Below are 20,175 nucleotides of genomic sequence, written 5' to 3'. Positions count from 1 at the left end.
AAGTCAGGTAAAGTAAGGAGAAGGCCTGTGAATATATTTGCTCACTTAAAAAACCAGGGCAGTGGGTTTGAACCCAGACTATTTACAGTGGGGAATGGATACATACAGTCATGAAGAAGAACCACGGCTCAGGCGCCAGGTGCTGGCAGGACTGGAAGCGACCTGGCTGGGGCAGGGTCAAAAAGACGTCTGCATAGCTGGCCAAGTGCTTTGCTGCTGTTGACTGCTATGAAGTCACTGGCATACAGAAACAGGGCAGCCGCAGGAGGACAGAGGCCTGTGTCCCTACCCTTCCAGCCAAGGAGCCAGCTGCCCGGCACAGATGGGCTCCTCTCCCTTCTTGGCCTCTGTCCATGGTGGTGCTCAGCATTTGCTCTGAAATGAACCACAGTCTACTGAAGCCAACCACCCCCAAGGAGACAGAGCAAGGCTCGTGGGTGGAAAACCCCTCCGACAAAGTTCCTTCAAGGCAGGTATCAGAATATGATGCGTTTGCCATCTGCTGGGTTCTGCTCCATGGGACAGTAGGGACACTTCAGCCTGCAGAGGGAGGAGAGTGGAGAATGTCTCAGGGGCTGGCCAGCAGGGGAGCCGAGCCAGGATGGGGCAGTTCACGGGGAACTTACTTTCCTCCATTAATGAGCTTGTTGAGGGCGTCCCGGGAGATCACGTGGCCACAGATGAGCTTGATGGGAGGGTTGGAATCGGAGGTCTGCTGCCGGAGGATGGGGCAGGCGAACACTGAGTGGTACCAGCACTTCATGCCGAGTTCGATCTCAATCTGGGGAGGCCAGAGGAGGGGTGAGTCCCACTGCCAGCTGTGGCTGCCCTTCCCAGGGCCTTCTGCCTGCCCTCCACAGCCCCCTGCGCCAGGCCTCACCGGTAGCTCATCCTTGTGACTCCAGACCCCCGTGCACTGCCTCTGCTCAATCACAGCCTTGATGTTCATCAGCACAGGCAGCGCCACACAGCCAGAGGCAAAGCTGCGGAACAAAGAGCAAGGACTGCAGTGGCCCAGACCCAGAGCCCGGCACACCGTCCTCGGCCTGTGTCTTAGGGTGGGGTTCTAAAGTGGCACATGTCAGACTGGTCCTTGAAAGTCTCCCCAGTCGCTCATAAAGTGCCACATAGGTAGTTATGTGTGTCCGACTCTGGAGTCATTCTAATGTACCCCCGAGTTTGACGACCTATGGGAAAGACAAAAGAAAGATCCAGGGGGCAGATACCAGCTCGTCCAAACCACTGGAATGCCACTGGTGTGATGGGGACAGTGATCAGCTTGAAAGCGCCCCAGCCTGTCCGCTCCACCCTGCTGTCATGCCCCTCTGTGATGGGTCATCATCAGTGAGGGCACTTAGACCCCAGGCAGATCCTAATCTCACAGGGACTCCAGCAGGGGCGGGGCATTGACTGGCTGGGCTAAATACCTATGCTGCGCCCAAGAACCGTCCTGAACTGTCCCTGGTGTTCTGGCCGGGTAACACTATTTTTTAACCAGAATCCTTCCTGGAGTGAGGCAGGAGGGGACGTGCCATTCCACTGTGGTGCAGGGTGGGATTCTGGGACCAGGTCCACGGGCTCTTTATTCCCCATCAGGCCCTGGGTAAGTCCACACTTGCCAGGGGCCTGCGTGTTTTCTCATCTGTAAACCAAGCGTAACTACCTGGAATTCCCAGGGCTTCATGGAGTCCTGAGAACATCACGGTAAAGGAGCCTCCCAAGGGAAAGGTCTCCACACGTGCTACCCAGGCACTTCCCATTCTCTCCGATGGCTGGTGGTCGGAGAGGTGGCCAGGCTGCAGAGGCTCCTGTGGTAAGTCAGGGCTGAGGTGGCAGCAGCACAGAGACCTTATTCAAAAGACCTTACAAAAAGGGAACCTTGACCCCACCACTTACTGCAGCGACGTCAAGCCACAACTCTTCCTAACCTCAGTTTCTCCAGCTGTGAAAATCAGGTAACTCCTCCCAGAAGCATGACTAAGAGAGCCAATTTTGGTCTGAAACAACCAAGTACTGCCCCAGGCACACGGAATGGCCTCCACAGACTGTTTCCCTTGAAACTACTCTCCCACTCGCGCTGCCCCCATGGGGCTGCCAGTACCTGACACTGAGGGGTGACTCCACCGACAGCCCCAGCAGGGAACAAGCATCCCTGGTAAAGGTCTCGCAGATCTCTGCCCAATGGCTGTTGTCCAGGAGGTGGCAGTAGGGCGACTTCTCCAAGCCCAGCCGCAGGTACACCAGGCTGCCCATCATCACCTGGATCTCTGCGGAGCAACCAGGCACAAGTCAGGGCAGCAGGGGAGCGGGCTGGGGCAGCGGAAGGGCAGAGGGAGAGCAGGCTGGGCCCCTCGGCTCCCAGGCCCCAGAGCAGCAGGACCAGCCTGCAGAGATACCCTCAGGCAAAACTGGTTTTCGATAAAGTCCAGTGTGGAGGCGGAGTCTCGGGGCTGCTGCTGCTGCAGGACAAGGACAAGCATCAGCCACAGTCCGACATTCTCTTCCATCCTTCCAAGTGCACTGAGGAGCGAGTCTCAGGTTGGTGCTCACGTTTTTCTTCTCCAACACTAGCTACTCTCCCTTCTAAAAAGCTCTCAGATGATATCTAGATTTACTAACAGTGCTTGGTTTTTATGATTTCACAAAATGTGAGGTAATAAACAGGAAGAGTGGAGCTAAAGAACCAGTTACTACGGGTAGGAGTGGTTACTAATGGCGAGCATCTGGAAGGGGAGACTCTAGTCACAGCGGTCTGGAAATCCTGGTGGGATGGAAGGAAGCCGTGGAGAGGCGCCGAGTGAGTCTTAAGGAAACGAGTGGGCTGCTGCTAGGTGGGAGAGCTCAGGGCCGAGGCGCAGGGGCGCACATGGCCCCGTGTGCTGAGTGCTGGTTTGGCACATGGAGGGTGTGCCTGGCCTGAGACGAAGCTGGAAGGGTATGGCAGAGGGGGATGCGGGGTGCAGGGGGAGAGTTCACCTGGGAGGCTCTGAGGGAGGGCTCAGAGTTCTCAGGTTGGGGAAAGGCATCCTGGTTACAGCTCCTCAGGCGGGGCAGGAACTCATACCCCAAGCCCTGACCCCTGCTAACGCTGACACCCACCGGAGCCCGGCAGCCCAGAGCCCAGCCCCCTGAGTACTCACCTCGCTGGTGCAGCCGAGCAAATGGCTGAAAGTGCCGGGCATAGCTGAGGGCCTCGAGCTGCTTCTCGGGGCCGCCTGCCAGGAGGCGGATAAAGTGTAGGCGGTGCAGCTTGAACTCCAGGGAGCTGTTGAGCTCGAGCAGGCGCTGCCTGTGGGAGACGGCCCATCTGGGAAGAAAGGGAGCTCGTGGGGCAGGAGAAGGGACCCTGGTTGAGCCGGGATGGAGAGGTGGGCTCCAAAAGCCTAAGGGCTGGAGGCATGTCAAGTACACCAGGTGATGGGAAGACCATAGATGGGCCCTGTTCCCACATTAGCCCACCTGAGGGCCTACTTACTCCAATGCCGGCCCTAGGTCTTGTTCGTGCAGAGCTTCCAGGATTCGATTCAACTCAAGGAAAGGCTGCTTAAAGTCCAAGTCCACGTTCAGTGTTGATTCCTGTGGGGAGAGTGCAATCCCACTGCTGGAGGACTGTGTTTCCAGAATATTCCAGTTATGGAAGGCTGAGTGTTGCGGGCTGGCCTCCTTGGAGTACAGACTACAAAACCCACCCCCGCCCCAGGACCTTAGAGACCTGTGTTGAGTAGCATGGTAAGAAAGTTATTCTTCAGTCCTCTTAATCATATTGAGAAAATACCCTTACTTCTACTGCTCGTGTGTTTGTAACACTTAACAAGTGCCACTCTGTCATGTTACTAATCTCCCTTTTTAAGAAAGTGGTATCAGGCCTCAACTCAGAACCCTGACGGGCAACGGACCCCAGCTAGAGGTTAATGACTTTACTTGCCATCGTATATATTTGTGGAGCTAGCTTCTACTGATGGCAGGGACAATGATTTCCCTTCTAAAATCAGTGTATAGAAAGCATGACAGGAAGCAAATCGAAAGCCAACCATGAAACAGAAGCAGAAGAGGCTGCTTCTAGCACCTTTGCAGAGAGGCCATTACCTGGCACAGCTCCTCGGCAACGCTGAGCATGCCTTGCTGGTACAGGTGCTCCACGATGGCTGTCTGCAGGATCTGCTGCTGCTTCTCCCTCGAGTCCCACACCGCGTCGGAGACCACACCGCAAATCTCTGAGTCAAAGTTCTGCCGAGGACAAGAGACAAGGCTCTGTGACTCAGCGTTCTCATTTCCTGCGGAGCAACCCCCAGCCTCAGACACCAGCCCTGGGGTTCACCCACCCCCCGCCCAAGGCTGCTCACACACTCACCCTGTCGATGGCTTTGCCCACTCGGGAGACGCTGCTGTGAATGTCCTTATGGTCCAAAGCCAGCTTCTGCACAGTGTCTTTGATCTTCCGGCAGCACTGTGACATCACCAGGGAGAGGGTGGCTGACAGAGGGGTTCCCTGGAGAGCTACAGGGAAACACTGGCGGTGAATCAGGACACAGAGCAGCACACCTGGTCCCTCCTGGCTCTCTTCTCAACACCAGCCTGGAGGCCCAGGACGCAGCCCCAAACCCCAGGGTGAAAGACCCCGGCTTCTGTCCCAGGTCCTGCCACTCTTTAACTGCCTGCCTTGGAATTGGTCAAGTGGGCCAAGTGGCTTCATCTCTCTGTTCATTCATGCGGTGAAAGGACCTGCCCTGTCTGTTGCTGTGAAATGTAGATGATTTGGCACGTCCTATGGGAAAGTACTTTATTTTAGCTTCTTTAATCCTCCCCACCATGCTCTGCAGTGGACACTGTTAGTATCCTGTCCTGTAGCTGGGGAAGCTGAGGCCATGACTTGCTAGGTGACAACAATGACAGAGCTAAAACACCTTCTCACCACCACCACACCAGACGGCTCTTCACTGTCTTGAGTCAGATGCCACATGCAAGGCGGCTTTGGGTCATAAGGTACTATCCCCATGTTAGTGCCTCTTACCAACCCAGAGATACTGCCAGGGAAGTTCAGGATATTTCTGGCTCAGGACTCCCAGCCTGCAGTGGTTTCCACTGCCGCAGCTGGGCTAGAACCAGACCCACTTCCAAGAGCACATGGGACTCGGAAGAGAGGAGGACAGACAGAGCATCCGCCCCTTCCTCCAGCCCAGCACCAGTGCACCTTCTTTAGATGGCAGCGCCTTGGTTCAGGGAAATAAAAGTGACCCAAGAGAGCCAGGGAGGGTCTCAGCTCCAAGACCAGAAGCCCTGGAAGAGACATGCATTCTACCAAGTCACTGAACACACAGAATGGGAACTGGAGCTGCTGGAGCGCCGGGACCTCCTCGGGTCGGGGGGCGGGGGGGCACTGCTCTTAGAATGAGGACAGTGTAGACTGAGAGGATCACACAGGCACTTGGATCCAGGGGGGCCTGGACATTTCAGTCACCTGAGTCCATGAATCCAGTGTCCCCCACTCCCGCCTGTTCATTTAAGCTGGTCTGAGCTGGGTTCTGTACCTGTAACTGAATGCCTTCTGACAAATACCATCAGGAAGTGGGGGTGGGCCCCCCCCAACACCTTTCTATTAAAGTAAGCTCCATGCCCACCATGGGGCTTAAACTCATGATCCCAAGATCAAAGATCAGTCTAAGACAATTTAAGGATCAAAATAAAGAATAATAGTAATAAATTATAACCCAATGAATAAAATAAGAATCTATGTGGTGTGAGGGTGCCTGGGTGGCTCAGTGGGTTAAAGCCTCTGACTTTGGCTCAGGTCCTGATCCCAGGATCCTGGGATCGAACCCCACGTCAGGCTCTCTGCTCCACAGGGAGCCTGCTTTCTCCCCTGTCTCTCTCTGCCTGTCTCTCTGCCTACTTGTGATTTCTCTCTCTGTCAAATAAATAAAATCTTAAAAAAAAAAATAAGGTAAATTTTAATTATAGATCAACTTAAAAAAGGACATAGGAATCAGGGGTGACTACTGGTCAAATCTAAGACAATTTAAGGATCAAAATAAAGAATAATAGTAATAGATTATAACCCAATGAATAAAATAAGAATCTATGTGGTGTGAGGGCGCCTTGGTGGCTCAGTGGGTTAAGCATCTGCCTTCGGCCCAGGTCATGATCTCAAGAGTCCTGGGATCAAGCTGCACATTGGGCCCACTGCTCAGCAGGGAGCCTGCTTCCCCTACCCCTCTCTGCGCCTGTCTCTATGCCTGCTTGTGATCTCTCTCTCTCTGTCAAATAAATAAATAAAATCTTAAAAAAAAAAAAAAAAAAAAAAGAATCCATGTGGTGTGAACTGACAGTAAGGGAAAAAGCAAAGTTTAATGCCAACAACGACAGCCGATCCTTCAACAATATGGGGGTTAAGGGCACCACACCATGCACAATCAAAAATATGTATGTAACTTTTGACTCCCCAAAAATGTAACTAATAGCCTTCTGGTGACCAGAAGCCTTACACAGAACACAGTCAATTGACACATACTTGGTATGTCACCTGTGTTATATACCGTATTCTTACAATAAAGCTAAGAAAAAGACAATGTCATTGAGAAAACAATAAAAAAGAAAATACATTTACAGTTCTGTACTGTATTTACTGAAAAACAAATCTGCATGTAAGTGGACCCACAAGATCAAACCTATGCTGTGTAATGGCCAATATGAAGGAATGACAGAGCAGGAAAAGTCACCCATGTTGCTTTCTAATAACTGATTGAGGCAAGAAATCATCCCTGGATCAATTCGCTCAAGTACAAGAAAGTGCATATTTACATAGGCTCAAAGCATCTCCCCTCAAATTTCTTACTAATAAACTGTAAAGAAATGTTTTTTTTTTTTTTTTAAGATTTTATTTATTTATTTGACAGACAGAGATCACAAGTAGGCAGAGAAAGAGGAGGAAGCAGGCTCCCCGCAGAGCAGAGAGCCCGATGCGGGGCTCAATCCCAGGACCCTGGGATAGAGCCCGATGCGGGGCTCAATCCCAGGACCCTGGGATCATGACCTGAGCAGAAAGCAGAGGCTTTAACCCACTGAGCCACCCAGGTGCCCCTTAACTATAAAGAAAAGTTAATTTTACACAAGGAGAACCTGGCCGACACCAGGTGATCACAGTTCACATCACCGATCAGGGAAAACGAGCTGACACCTTGTACCTCCGGATATGATGCCCTGAGAACCAGATCACTTCCAAAGGACTCTGCTGCCCAAGATGCAACACCTGGGTGAGGAGGAGGACACAGCAGGCAAGCCCAAAGCAAGAGATAGTCTGTAAATTCGTTGGCCTTAGTGCTCTGAAAATGTCAGTGTCATGAACGACAAAGGCAAGTGGGAGAACTGTCCCAGGTTAAACAACCAAAGATGAGACATGAGAAACTACACGCAGCACCTGATTTTGGATTGGATCCTAGAATGGAGAATAAAATTAAAATCTTTTATGAGTGGCGCCTGGATGGCTCAATCTTTAAGCGTCTGCCTTTTGCTTAGGTCACGATCTCAGGGTCCTGGGATCGAGCCCCGAATTGGGCTCCCTGCTCAGCAGGAAGCCTGCTTCTCCCTCTTTCACACCCCCTGATTGTGTTCCCTCTCTCACTGTCTATCAGGTAAATCAAAATCTTAAAAAAAAAAAAAAAGTGGTTTATGAAAACTACTGGACAGTGACAAAACTGAAAAACTGAACTATATTTATTACATCATAATACTGCATTAATGTTTAACTTCTTGATTTAATAATTATACTGTATTTATGTAAAAGAATGCCCGTGACCTTAGGAGATATACACTGAAAGTTTAGGGGCAAAGTGGTATGATAGCTGCAACTTACTTTCAAGTGGCTAGAAAGTAAGAGTAGGCAAGAGAAGTGATAAAGCCATTATGGCAATATATCAGCAGTCAATGTTTTCTATAAATCTGAGATGATCTCAAGGTGTCTAAAAATTCAAAGTAGAAAAGCAAATGGAAAACAAAACATAAAATGAAAATAATCTTAGGTAAACTAATAATTTTTTAAAAAAATATTTTTATTTACTTCATGAGAGTCAGAGAGAGGGAGAGGGAGGAACGGACTCCCCGCTGAGCAGGGAGCCCGATGTGGGACTCAATCCCAGGACCCCAAGATCATGACCTAAGCTGAAGGCAGATGCTTAACAGAGCCACCCAGGCACCTGGTAGGTAAACTAATAATTTCTGTTGGACTTTTTGAAATAAATTAGAATGACTCCCATTATCCCACTGAAGGAGGCCTCCGCATCCACAGACTAATGTCCAAACTGTCATCCTTCTAGGAGCCTGTCACCTAGAGGCCTTGGGGGCTCCCAGGCTCCTGGGGAGGCAGAGCAGGGGCTGGAGGGGGGGCACTCACCTGCGCTGGCCAGCTCAGCCCGCAGCTGGCCCACATAGTGTAGGAGCTCCTCCAGGCTCTGCTCGCAGTGCTGCCCATAGGTCAGGAACTTCTGCAGGACCTTGTCCACCTCCCTTTCCACACTCGCACACTGCTCCATGGTGACCTCTGCCTGTGGGCGGGAGGGGTCAGCTGCATCAGGCCCCACCTGGGCTGGGGGTGGGGGGCATGCTGCGGAGGGCTCCCAGATCCCCCTCACCACACCCATGTCATTTATCAATACTCAGCAATTCCTGGCTTAACACGGGTGTCCACGGCACCCATCACCCCGAGCCACGGTACCCCAGAGAGACCAGGCAGGCATAAGGACAGATGTTTTAAATCATGGTGACAAAATTACTGTTCCCAACTCTTTTCATTCTATAATCTCTTTTTAATCAGAAGAGAGAGCAGGCCTCACAGAGTCCTCAGCAGGCAATACTGTCTACTAGAAATATGTATGAATACCGCCTATTTTCATATCTCATGTATGTTAAGCACCTTCTCTTCAATTAGTGGACTTGGTTTTCCACACACTACAGTGATAGAACCCCCGAAAGCAGCCCCTGAATGGCCAATAACTGAAAACACAGCCTAACGAACAGGTGCCGAGCACGTGGCCCTGATAGGCTTTGTCCACCATTCCAGCCTCAGTCTCCCCTGCTGCTCACCCTGTGTCTGGCCAACCAGAACCGCTGGTCCCTCCCAGCTCTGGGCTCGGGTTCATGTATCTTCCTCTCCCAGATATGCCGTCAGCCCTCCCCTTGTCAACTGCTCAAGAAGCCGGCTTATCCTTCCTGGGTCAGCCCAGAGACCACCTCCTCCAGCAGTCATCCCAGCCTGCTGCCACCGCACTCCTTCCACTTGGCACCCCTCTGTTTCAGTTTTGATCACTGGGTAAGGACCAATCTGAGGGGCCACCTCCCCCACCAGACTAGAACGTCTCTGGTTATAACGCACGCTTCCCTCCTCGTTACGCCACTGAAAAGAAAGCTGACTTTTCTGGTCCCACCACAAGGCGCCCTTCCTAAATTCCTTCCACTCTGGGGCACTGCTCCCCTCTATTTCAGAGCAGCCTTTGATGGTGACCATGTGAACACCCCTCAAAATGCTGGTGACAGACTTCCCTTCCTATATTTTCATCTAAAGGATTTGAAATTAAGGATTCTCTCAAATGTTCAAATCTGGCCAGCTGTCCATTGTTTGTCTCAAAGAAGGATCCAAAGTAATATCAGAAGACTTCCATGGCCAGTGTGACCACTGGGATGCTCCCAATTTCACCAGATTCCCCATTCCCACCAGCACCACCAGTCTTGGCCTCAACCTCCCGGCCCAGCCTACAGCCACCATCTCCTTACCAGATGAGGGATGAACGATGGGGAAATGGCAACCCAGGACCTGAGATGTGTTTCTGCCCTCTCTCCTTAAGCTGATGTCTTCATGCTACAATCTGTAATCATAATCATGATGTCCAGAAGACATGCCTTCCTCTTCATGACCCCTGAGCAAATACCCTATAACTGAAAATGACCCACGATGGGCAAAATACACCAGGGACTCCTGTCTGAAACAGTATCATAATAATAATCACTACTGCCATTATTAGTTAACATTTCATTGGGGCTTATTATGTGCCAAGCACCATTCTAATGATGCTGCATGCATCAACTAATTTACTTAATTCTTACCAAAACACTATGAGGTAGGTACAGTTATTAGACCCAGTTTATAGATAAGAGAATGAGACACAGAAAGATTAAATAACTTGCCCAAGGTGACACGGCTGGGAAAGGGAGACCTGGGGAAGTGAAGCCAGGCCTTCTGGCTCCAGAGCCCTTCTCTGAAGCACTCTGCATCACATTACTCTCTGCACCAGCTCAACAGCCCACCACCTCACCAGGAAGGGAAAGCGGCCATTATCTGTGGTTGGAGGAAGTATATAGCAGCGATTAATGAAGACAGGAAACAGAAGTCAACCACAGAGCCTGTGAGATGATCACCTAGGAAAGCTGGCAGCACAAGAGAAATGTGTGCCAAGAGTCTGGGCCCCAGATCACAATTTATCAAATAGAACTATAGCTCCAGAAAGGTCAGGACTTCACCAAGGTCAGACTGTCCCTGTCAACACCAACTAAAAAGGATGGTATCAGGGAACCCTTTAATATGTCTTTAATATGTCCAAGACATCTTGGACATATTAAAGAGCTCACAAATGGGACACTTGGGTGGCTCAGTCGGTTAAGCATCTGCCTTCGGCTCAGGCCATGATCTCAAGGTCCTGGGATCCAGCCCCATTGAGTTCCCTGCTCAGTGGGTAATCTGCTTGTCCCTCTCCCTCTGCTCTTTCCCCTACCCATGTTTGTTTCCGCTCTCTCAAATAAACAAAATCTTAAAAAAAAAAAAAAAGAAAAGAAAAGAAAGAAAAAGCAAGCAAGCAAGCTGGGGAAGGAGATGCATTTGAGGATTTTTTTTTTGAAGTTTTTATTTATTTATTTGACAGACAGAGATCACAAGTAGGCAGAGAGGCAGGCAGAGAGAGAGAGGGAGAAGCAGACTCCCCACCGAGCAGAAAGCCCAATGTGGGGCTCGATCCGGAGATCCCAGGACCATGACCTGAGCAGAAGGCAGCCACCTAACCAACTGAGCTACCCAGGTGCTCCTAGGGTGTGTCTTTTAAAAAAAAAACACAAAACTCTGCCTAAAACAAAAGACACATGCAAACACATCAGTAGTTTCCTATGGTGGGTGGAGGAGAAGAATGGAGATAAAAGCGAATACATCAATAAATAGAGAAGAAACAAAGGCCCTGCCTGAATCAATTAAATGTATAAGGAATTGAGAAGTCTGACTAGCTCAATAAACATCTAAAATAAAATTAAGAAGCTGGGAAACCTTGCAAGTATCCCACTCAGAAAATCCAGGAGGCTAACTCAGTCTGTCCATGGTGAGCCGCTCTGCTTGAACCCCACTGGGTCATCCTCACCAGGCACTAGGGTGGATGAGTGTGTGAGTCTCTCTGTGACAACTTCATGATGAATCCAGTGGAATTTCATGTCCATTTCAAGTCCTCCTCCCCCAGAAATGTACCCCATACATTTCTGTATAGAAATGACCCACCAGCAGGATCCCTCCAAAACAACACATCAGATGCTGTCACCCCTTGACTCAACACTGCATGGCTTGACACACAACCCCTGTGTGATTACACATTGAGTCCTCTGCTCTGTGTCCTTGGCTCAGTGGCACAGTAACTGCCCGTCAACAAGTCTCCCCTGAGTAGACAGTAACCTGCTCAGGCCTGGCCAGTTTTCTCCTCTTTCTCCCCACAGTGCCCAGCCCAGGGCCTGGGCCTCATCCACAGGGGGTGTTCAGTGAATGCTTGCTGATTAAATGAGCATCTACTTCCTAAATGAGCATCTACTTCCTCTGGGGCTAGAGGGCTTGGGCTCAAACCTGCAGGGGGGAAATGACAGGAAGAGACAAAACTGAAGTATTAACCCCCCCACTAAGGCATGCATGGGTTTTGTCCCCAGACTTTGGCATCCTGAAACAGAAGGGTCCCTTCTGGGGCTAAAGGGAAGAAGTTTGTGCAAATCGCAGACACAGAACTGGACACAGACACAGAAATCAACAGCCTCCAATGACCCATTCTCCACTCTGGCCACCACTCCTCTGCTTAAAACCCAATAGATTCTTACTGTACTCAGCAAAAAATCCCCCCTCCTTTTTAAAAATTTGGTTTTTTAGTATTCTCTGCAGCCAACGTGGGACTGGAATTCAGGACCCAGAGATCATGAATCGCACGTTCTCTGTCTGAGCCAGCCCAACGCGCCCCCACCTTTTTATGGCCTCAGAAGCTTTACTGAAGTCGACTCCCAACCACCCCTCCAGCCTCACCTACCACTCTCCCCCTCACTGGCCACACTCCAACCACACTAGCCTCTTTTCTGTCCTTGACAGTTTATTTCTGTCTCAGGGCCTTTGCACAGACCGTTCCTTCTGCCTGATACACTCCCCTCCGAAATCTTCCCAGGACTGGTTCCTTATCAGGGTCCAGTGTCCATGTCAACTCTTCTGAGATCTGTCTGACGCTGGCCCCTCTGCTCCACTCCCACGCCAGACACTCCATCTTATCACTGTTCCTTTTCTTCACCGCACGTCTCTAGTTGAAGTTTCAAATCTTTCTTCTGTCATTAACCAAAACTGGAGGGAGGGCAAAGCCCACCATTTCCCCTAGGCTGCAGCTTCTGCTAGGAGCTTCACCTGCATTAACGTGCAAATGACTGGCAAACTCCGCCTCATCCTTCCAAAGACCCTGCTCGAATGCCCTGTCTGGCCCCCTCATCCACACCGGGTTACCTCTCCAGTTCCTGGTCCCCACGCCCTAGGACTGAGGAGAAAGCCAGTCCAGGGGCAGGCTGGGGCCGCGGCTTGGTGGTGGGGGAGGTGCTCCGGAGAAGGCCCGGGGCCTGGGAGTCCGGCCGAGATGCCGCCCCCCGCGCCCCCGTCGGCAGTCCCGGGGCACCTCGCCCTCCGCCCGCACCTCCCGGCCCGGAAGCCAGTCAGTTCTCACCTGGTCCCCGCAGCTGGGACCTTGACTTCCGGCGCGTCTGTCATCGGAACCGGAAGCCGCGACGGTTGCTCGCCGGATCTGGACCCGCCCACTCACGGCCGCGCGGAGGGGTGGCCGTCCCGCGGAACAGCGGCTTCCGGTCCGAGCGCCGCGCTTCTCCCTGCCGCGCAGCTAGAGTGGAGTCGCCTGAAGGAACGCGGCTGCGGCTGGAAGCCCGGCCTCCCGCCCTTTGACTGTCGCCCGCGGGCTTCCCCGGGTACCCACAGCCTCAGGCCGCGACCATCCATCCCGGCCGGAAGGAACCGGGCCGACCCATGTGCGCGTCCGCGGGGGTGCGCGGGCCTGGGGTCCCGCTTCCCTCTCCTCCCCGAGATCCCAGCGCCCCACCTCCGCTCTCAGAAACCGAAACCCGAAAGGACTGTGCCTTCCCCGCGCCCCGCCTTTCGCCCTCCTGCAGTGAAGACAAACCCAAACTGCAGAGTGCATGCTAGGGGTCCAAGGGTTCAGTTTTCCTGCTATGGCTCCTTGGTGCCTTCTTTGAAATTATCAGCTGATCTTTAAAAGAAAAGTCGTTTTTTTCTACCCGGCCTCGCTGGTCCCCTAAGCCTGTACTTGATCTACCCACTGGGTATTCAACAGAAGGATTTTGCTGGGGGTCCCAGCCTCTGTCTTACCGCCCTCCCTGACGGACCTCCTTGGTGGCTGTCGGGGGGATTGCATAACCGTTTTTGTTTGTTGTTGTTGTTGTTTTTTAATATTTTATTATTTATTTGACAGAGAGAGATCACAAGTAGGCAGAGAAGCAGGCAGAGAGAGAGGGAGAAGCAGGCTCCCCGCTGAGCAGAGAGCCCGATGCGGGGCTGGATCCCAGGACCCAGAGATCATGACCTGAGCTGAAGGCAGAGGCCTAACCCACTGAGCCACCCAGGCGCCCCTGCATAACCATTTTAAGGAGGAAGGGTAAATGTTAGGAAGAGAAAGGCGGGCACCCCGAACACAGGGCAGGGCTCAATTCACGATCCTCCCAGGCCCCCTTGCTATGTAGGGGAGGGGCAGAGAAGCCTCCCCCTACCCCCATTTCCTTCGCAGGCCTCAGGGACTTTAACTAGAAACAGGCTCTATATCTCTGTTTCCCTGACTTCCTTCTCCCTGTTGGGGCCAATTGTCATTGCAGAGCAACCTCCCCTCCATCCCACTAGGCTTCCTCCCCGCCACCCCACCCCCAAACACCCTTGCTCAATCTTGTTTTCTGTATAGCGTTTGCACAATCCAGTTGTGTTTTCTTTATAGCATTAGGCTCGAAATCCTATGTTTATTCTGTCTTCCTGCCCCTAATGCGCGCACACACCGCTTTTAGGATAAAAGCATCACTGCTGTATCCCCAACAGCAAGTGCTTGGGAAAGAGTAAGTCCTTAAAAATACTCCGATGTAGCCAATATGCTCTATTTTAAGAACGAGGAAACAGCGGCTCCAAAACCTTAGGACACACACCGGGAGGAGGGCGGTCCGCGGCCCCGGGGAGCAGCGGGGGCGTCGTCGGAGCATCCCGGAGACGCCTGTCTGTGCACCTGGAGCCTGGGTGGTCCTGGCCAACGCCGGGACCGCGGGGGCGGAGAGTTGAGTGAACCCTGCCTGGGGCCACCGGCTAGGCTGAAACCGCCTCCAAGCCCGCAGGACCTCACAGACCTGCCCGAACGCCCTAGGCTTCTTCACTTCCTGTGGGGAAGCCCTAGCCTGCTTCACAGCCCAGGTGGGCGTGTGCAAAGTCTGGCTTCTCCAAGGACTTTGAATGTCCCGCCCGCGCGCACGCGCACCACACACACACACACACACACACACACGTACACACCCATCGGGCCATTCCACCTCTAGTTGTCATTGTCGTCCACACCGAAGGTGGCTTTCCTTGCACGGCTGTTTTGTTACTTCTCAGCGTGCACCGTTTTCTTACGCAGATGATACCGCCAGTCTTTGCTGGTTGGGACCGCGGCTTCTGTGGGGTGGGGCTGCTTTGAAGCAGAACTTAGCTGGTCCCCACTAACTCAGTAATGGTCCGTTTCATCTTTTGCTAGCTTCCTAGGATTTGATTTTTTTTAAATTTAACTCCTCAACACATGTCCATTTCATTTTGCAGGGGGTAGTGCAAGGTATGGCTTACATCCCCCCCCCCCCCGTTTCTGCCCAGTTTCTCCAGTACCTCTTATTAAATGATCCTATCTTTTCCTCTGGTTTGGAAGCCTTTTATCATAACATTAAGATTTTCTGTAGAATGGAATCTATTTCTGGCTCTTCATTCTTTCCATTGAGATGCCCTATTTATCTTTACATGGATGCCATATGGTTTTACTTGCTACTTTGTAGCATATTCTAATATGTGGAGGGAATATTCACAAAAAGAAAAAAAAGGGTTATTGAGAAAGCTGATCATTGGTTGCTGGGGAGGGGGCAACCGAGACATGGGAATTTGGGGGTGTGATGGAGCTATTCTGTATCCTGATTTTAGTGTTGGTTATGCATTTTTCTGTATTTGTCAAAGTTCTAAAAACTATACAAAGGGAGCATTTTCCTGTATGTAAATTATACCTTAATGCTGGCGGGGAGGTGTGGGGTGGGGAGGGACCAGGTACACAAAGAACACACCAGCTTAAAAAAGAAAGAAAAAGGGTTTGTGGCAGACAAGTTCTGGCATGTTCTCTGGAAAATACAGCCTTCCTTGCTTCCCTGAGTGAGTTGTGGAAGGCCAGGTTCGGAAAAGATGGACCCTGCCCTGATAGCTAGTTGGGATTAGGACAGCCAGCAGCTGTTGGCCCTCTGTGGAGACTCGGAGCATCGTGCCTCAGCCCATGCCTCCTCAGTCCTCTTCCTTCCACCCTCCAGGTGGCACCCAACCACCCAACCACCCAACCACTGCTCCTTTTCTCTGTTTCTGCCCCTCCTTCCAAGGCCTTGGTTCAGGCCAGGAGCAGCTACATCATTTGCAGACTCTGGAGCAAAATGAAAATGTAAGGCTCCTTGTTCAAACATCATTAAGTTCAAGATCAAGAAGCCGTGGGGCGCCTGGATGGCTTAGTCCCTTAAGCATCTGCCTTTGGCTCGGGTCATGATCTCTGGTCCTGGGATGGAGCCCCCATCAGGCTTCCCAATCAGCAAGGAGTCTTCTTCCCCTTCCCCACCCCTCTCAGCCCCGTCAAATAAATAAAATCTTCTGAGTGTGGTCCTGAGTGGTCACACAAGTCACACACACATAAAATTAGTCCTGGTTCTGGCCCTCCCCTTTGGCTGCCTGAGGGACCCACTCAGAGCCTCAAGTCCTCCTGTTCCTGTTTACCAGTCTGTCTACGGGCTGCCTTGCCTCCCCTTAAACCCTTATAGACAGGAGGGACCCTCCCACCAAAACTGCCCCACCCCTCCCTGTGTTCAATGCCAGGCTGATCCTGAATGCCCTCCTCACACGCTGCTCCTGAGGAAATCCCCACAATCTCCCTTTCTCAGAGAAGTTTATCGCTGTTAAAGAAAAAAAGCAAGTATGACATTTGTTAAAGAGTAGTTAAGGATGACTTTATTCCAGAGGGGTTACTGTCATGGGAGGGGGAGGTTTGTAGTATGGGGGAGAGAGTAGGCTCAACTCCAAATACAACAAAGAAATGCAGAATTTATGGCCAAGGAGCAGGGGTGTGTGTGGGGGGGGTCAGTGGACAAAAAATTACTAAGAGGACACCTCTGGAAGGTGGGAGGCAGCCTGGTGAAATGCAACTCACAGGAGTCTTGCTGAAGGCAGGCCAGCCATCACCTGGGGCTTGGTGGAAGATGAAGAACCAGATTCCATTAGGAGGGGAGTCAGATGCAGAGGATGGGGGATTCTGGCAGGAGTAACTTAATGGGAATCTTGCTAGAACCGGACTATATAAGAGGGACACCATCCAAGGTCAGGAGCAAAGAGAGGTTAGAAGTGCTTGACCAAAGTCTGGTCAATCTTTGTCACACATCCTGCCCCCTCCCAAGACACACCCCTCATCACCTGCAGTGAAGTGAGCCAGCTTTCTTCTGCACCCCACCTCTCATGACCTATTTCACTTTTGTTGCAAGAAATAGCACATTCTTCTTTTCTGAATCTGAGAGGACTAAGCCCCACCGACATGCGTGGTGAGTTCCTCAGTCTGAATTGTCACTGTGGGGCATGAACCCTCCTTGAAGAAGGGCACCCTGATACCCATAGACCCCCCCCCATCCCCACCCCAGTCTCAGAGAAATGTTGCTCCATGCTCTGCTGACTTGCCACCGTGGGGGCCCCCTCCGTTGTTGTCCCTGTGTGTATGTTTGCATTCTTCCCCCGCGCAGGGAAGGCTCATGGGGGTGGAGGCCTTGGCCACCGTGGCATCCTCCTCTGAGTACCAGGCCTGGACCTGAGGGAAACAGGTCATACCCCACTGGGTAGGAAACAGTGACCAGCTCTGCAGCCTGAGTGCTTGGCAGTGCACGCAAATGAACGAACTCGCAGAGCCGGACACTTCCCCACCCACGCCACTCCACCCCCAGCTCCAACCCATGCCAGTCAGGGAGGTCTGGTCCCCCTGGACTCCAAGGCCCCCACCTTGCCCAACAAGGCCACCCAGTGCCTTCTAGGCTGGAGCCAGCATAGGATCTGGGGATAAAAAAAACAGAAGACACAGCCCAGCCTGGCAATGCCTGCAGCCCCTTGGAGAGAGACCGACGATGTCAGCAAATAGACAGTTCTGTGGACAAGAAAGCGGGGGGGGGGGGGTGGCGGGGGAATGTCCAGGCAGGGCAGGGCATGAATTCAGGGAAGGCTTTCCTGAGGGAGGAAGACCTGTGAGGAGGCTCAGCCTGAAAGATGAAGGCCCAGGGGGGCTGCAAAGGGCTGCTGGGGCCAGAAAGGGCCATTATTATCTGGAGGCCAGGCTGTCAGAAGCCTCGAGTGATAGACTAAGGGGCCTGGAAGGGGCCACTGGAAAATGTGACAGTGAGCTGAGAACAGGAGAGATCAGGGGTCCAGAGCCCAGTGCGGGGAGCTCGCCTCGGTTCTCGAGAATCCGCTGCCTGGGCCTCATCTGCTGGGGGGAGGGGGCCTCTGGGCAATTGGGGAGCTGGTGGTTGGGGCCGCCTCTCGCAGGAGGGAAGGGTAGCTCCAGAGCGGTAGCCACTGCTGCGACACCTGTGATCGGCTAGAGCCACCCAGCCGGCTCGGGGACCAGGGAACTGGTTTGCCAGGCAGGAATGAGCTAACAAGGGATCCGGTTCCCTCGGAGCCACCCCAGCTTCAGCTTTCGCGGGCACCCGCCCCCTGCCTGGGTCTGGCCCTGGTTTCTGGCACAGCTGCCAAGTTTTGGTACCGCCCACCCATTCCCCGCCGGCTGTACTGGCCGGCCCAGCTCTCTAATTGCTGGGTGGGGAGCTCTTCTGAAGAGATGGTATACCGGAAGGGGGACCCCCGCCATGGTGGGGCACCTGGGCCCCCAGCATGACCAGCTCCAGGCTGCAGGGAGGGAGTGATCCAGGCTTTAGGTCAGTACCTAGCTGGGTGGGTTGGGGGGGAGCGGGCAGGGGTGCCTTCTGGAGGGTCACTGGCCCAGAAACCTCGGTTTGGAGGGATCTGTGAAACGGGTTCCTGGTCTGCCCAACTCGAGTGCTCCCAGTTTCCCTCCCCGGCAGAGGACCCGGGCTCAGGGTGGTCCTCAAAAGGTCTCAGCTAGGTGCAGGGGTCTGTCCTGGCCACAGGCTCTACCCCAGTCTGGGAGAACCAAGAGGGGCTGAGGCTGGGGCTGGCGGGAAGAAATGGAGCAGAACAGCAGCCAGGAAGCAGCCCTCCTGGCCTCCCAACCCAGGAGCCCCAAACACACCCCCAGACACACCCACCACCCACAAAATAGCTCCACATGCACCTGCCACTTACAGGGCCATAAACACACCATCCCCACAGCAGACAACTCACACACCCCATGCTCCACCCTAAAAAAGTGAGGCACACCAGCACATATCCACAGCCCTCTGTGGGTAGCCCTGCACAGTGACTCCACCAGGATCCACCTGCTGGGGGGTGTGAGGGGTGGCCAGGCGTGGCCTGGGAAGGGGGAATCATGGCTGAAAGGAGCAAACTGGGGTTTCTGCAGAAAACTTGTCTGAGGGTGCCGCTGCCCCATCAGGGCAGGAACTAGGAGACGAGACGTCTGCGAGCTGGTTCCCCTGGAGTGGGACGGGCATCTAATTCAACCCTGAGACCCCACACACCGAAGGCCTAACCGACGGTATGTGCTCAATGCAGTTAGAGTGATGCACCCGTAAGGATGCTGAACTTTACTGCAAGGAGTGGGGACGGGCCACCTTTGTGCCAGACTGGATATGTGCTCCAGGCTACCCACCGGGGAAGAAACAAAAGCCCAGAGGGGAAACCAGACAGCTGAGAGGCTGGGGGTGGGAGCCGGCTGGAGGGGTCTGAGGTCCTAGACCAAGGGTCAGGGAGCCTGGTGCAGGGCTGGAGGTGGAAGGTTCTTCCTCTCCGCACAGAGCTTTGCAGAATACAAACCGGATCGCATCTCACCCCTGCTTAAAAACATCCCTTGGCCTTCCATTGCCTACAGGTAAATGGCCACATGCCCTGCTGTGGTGCAGCCCCTTTACCAAGTAACCCACCCACAAGTTTTCTCGCCTGTTTCCTGCATGGCCCCGGGGGTGGGGGGGCTCCCATCCCTGCGGAAGGAGGGGCGTGCCACAGCCAGATGGAAAGATGGGAGGTGAGTTCTGGGAGGGCCAGGGCCCTCCTGGAGCTCTGATGGAAGCTGTCTTAGGGCCAGCCCCAGATCCAACAGGGGGCTGGGTACCTAGGGCCCAAACTTCCTACCAAGAGAATGTTTCGTGTTCTAGCAATGCCTTGGCTGACTTGCTCTTTTGTTTTTTCTGGGTTCTCTGGCATTGTTCCTTCTGCAAAATCCCACTGGTGCTGAAGAAAGGAATTTCAGCCCACACGGCAGCTAAAGAACCGTGTGGTGCTGGGGCAAGGATGCCCCCACTCCCCAACAGGCATGCCCAGTGGCTGCACACACGGGCACTGGGCACCCCTTCCCACCGCCCATGACCATGGAAGGGAGGAGCTACAGTCCAGGAAAAGAACCTCGCCCACCCCCACCATCCACAATCCTCTAGACTCAGGCCAAGGACAAGCCCAATGTAGCAGCCGGGGGC

The 20,175-nt window shown here is 53.0% G+C and overlaps 1 protein-coding gene across 4 annotated transcripts; it reads right to left on the bottom strand.

Moving 5' to 3' along the window:
- Positions 1 to 13: 13 nt before the first annotated feature.
- RMND5B (required for meiotic nuclear division 5 homolog B) lies at positions 14 to 13,360 on the bottom strand. 4 transcript variants are annotated; one of them, XM_059416129.1, is made up of 11 exons: positions 12,978 to 13,360; positions 9,763 to 9,854; positions 8,387 to 8,537; positions 4,352 to 4,497; positions 4,087 to 4,227; positions 3,476 to 3,576; positions 3,141 to 3,307; positions 2,102 to 2,267; positions 881 to 983; positions 627 to 781; positions 14 to 540 (listed from the first exon to the last, which is right to left on the bottom strand). In XM_059416129.1, the coding sequence occupies exons 3-11, from the start codon at positions 8,523 to 8,525 to the stop codon at positions 477 to 479; spliced, it is 1,182 nt and encodes a 393-aa protein (XP_059272112.1). In that variant the 5' UTR covers positions 8,526 to 8,537; positions 9,763 to 9,854; positions 12,978 to 13,360; the 3' UTR covers positions 14 to 476. The 4 variants fall into 4 exon arrangements, with proteins under 4 accessions (XP_059272112.1, XP_059272111.1, XP_059272109.1 ...); XM_059416128.1 differs by lacking the exon at positions 12,978 to 13,360 and adding an exon at positions 12,764 to 12,971; XM_059416126.1 differs by lacking the exon at positions 9,763 to 9,854.
- Positions 13,361 to 20,175: the final 6,815 nt, after the last annotated feature.

The sequence above is a fragment of the Mustela nigripes genome, chromosome 12, assembly GCF_022355385.1.
Source record: "Mustela nigripes isolate SB6536 chromosome 12, MUSNIG.SB6536, whole genome shotgun sequence".
Lineage (NCBI taxonomy): Eukaryota > Metazoa > Chordata > Mammalia > Carnivora > Mustelidae > Mustela > Mustela nigripes.
This window is presented reverse-complemented; position numbering and strand designations above follow the sequence as displayed.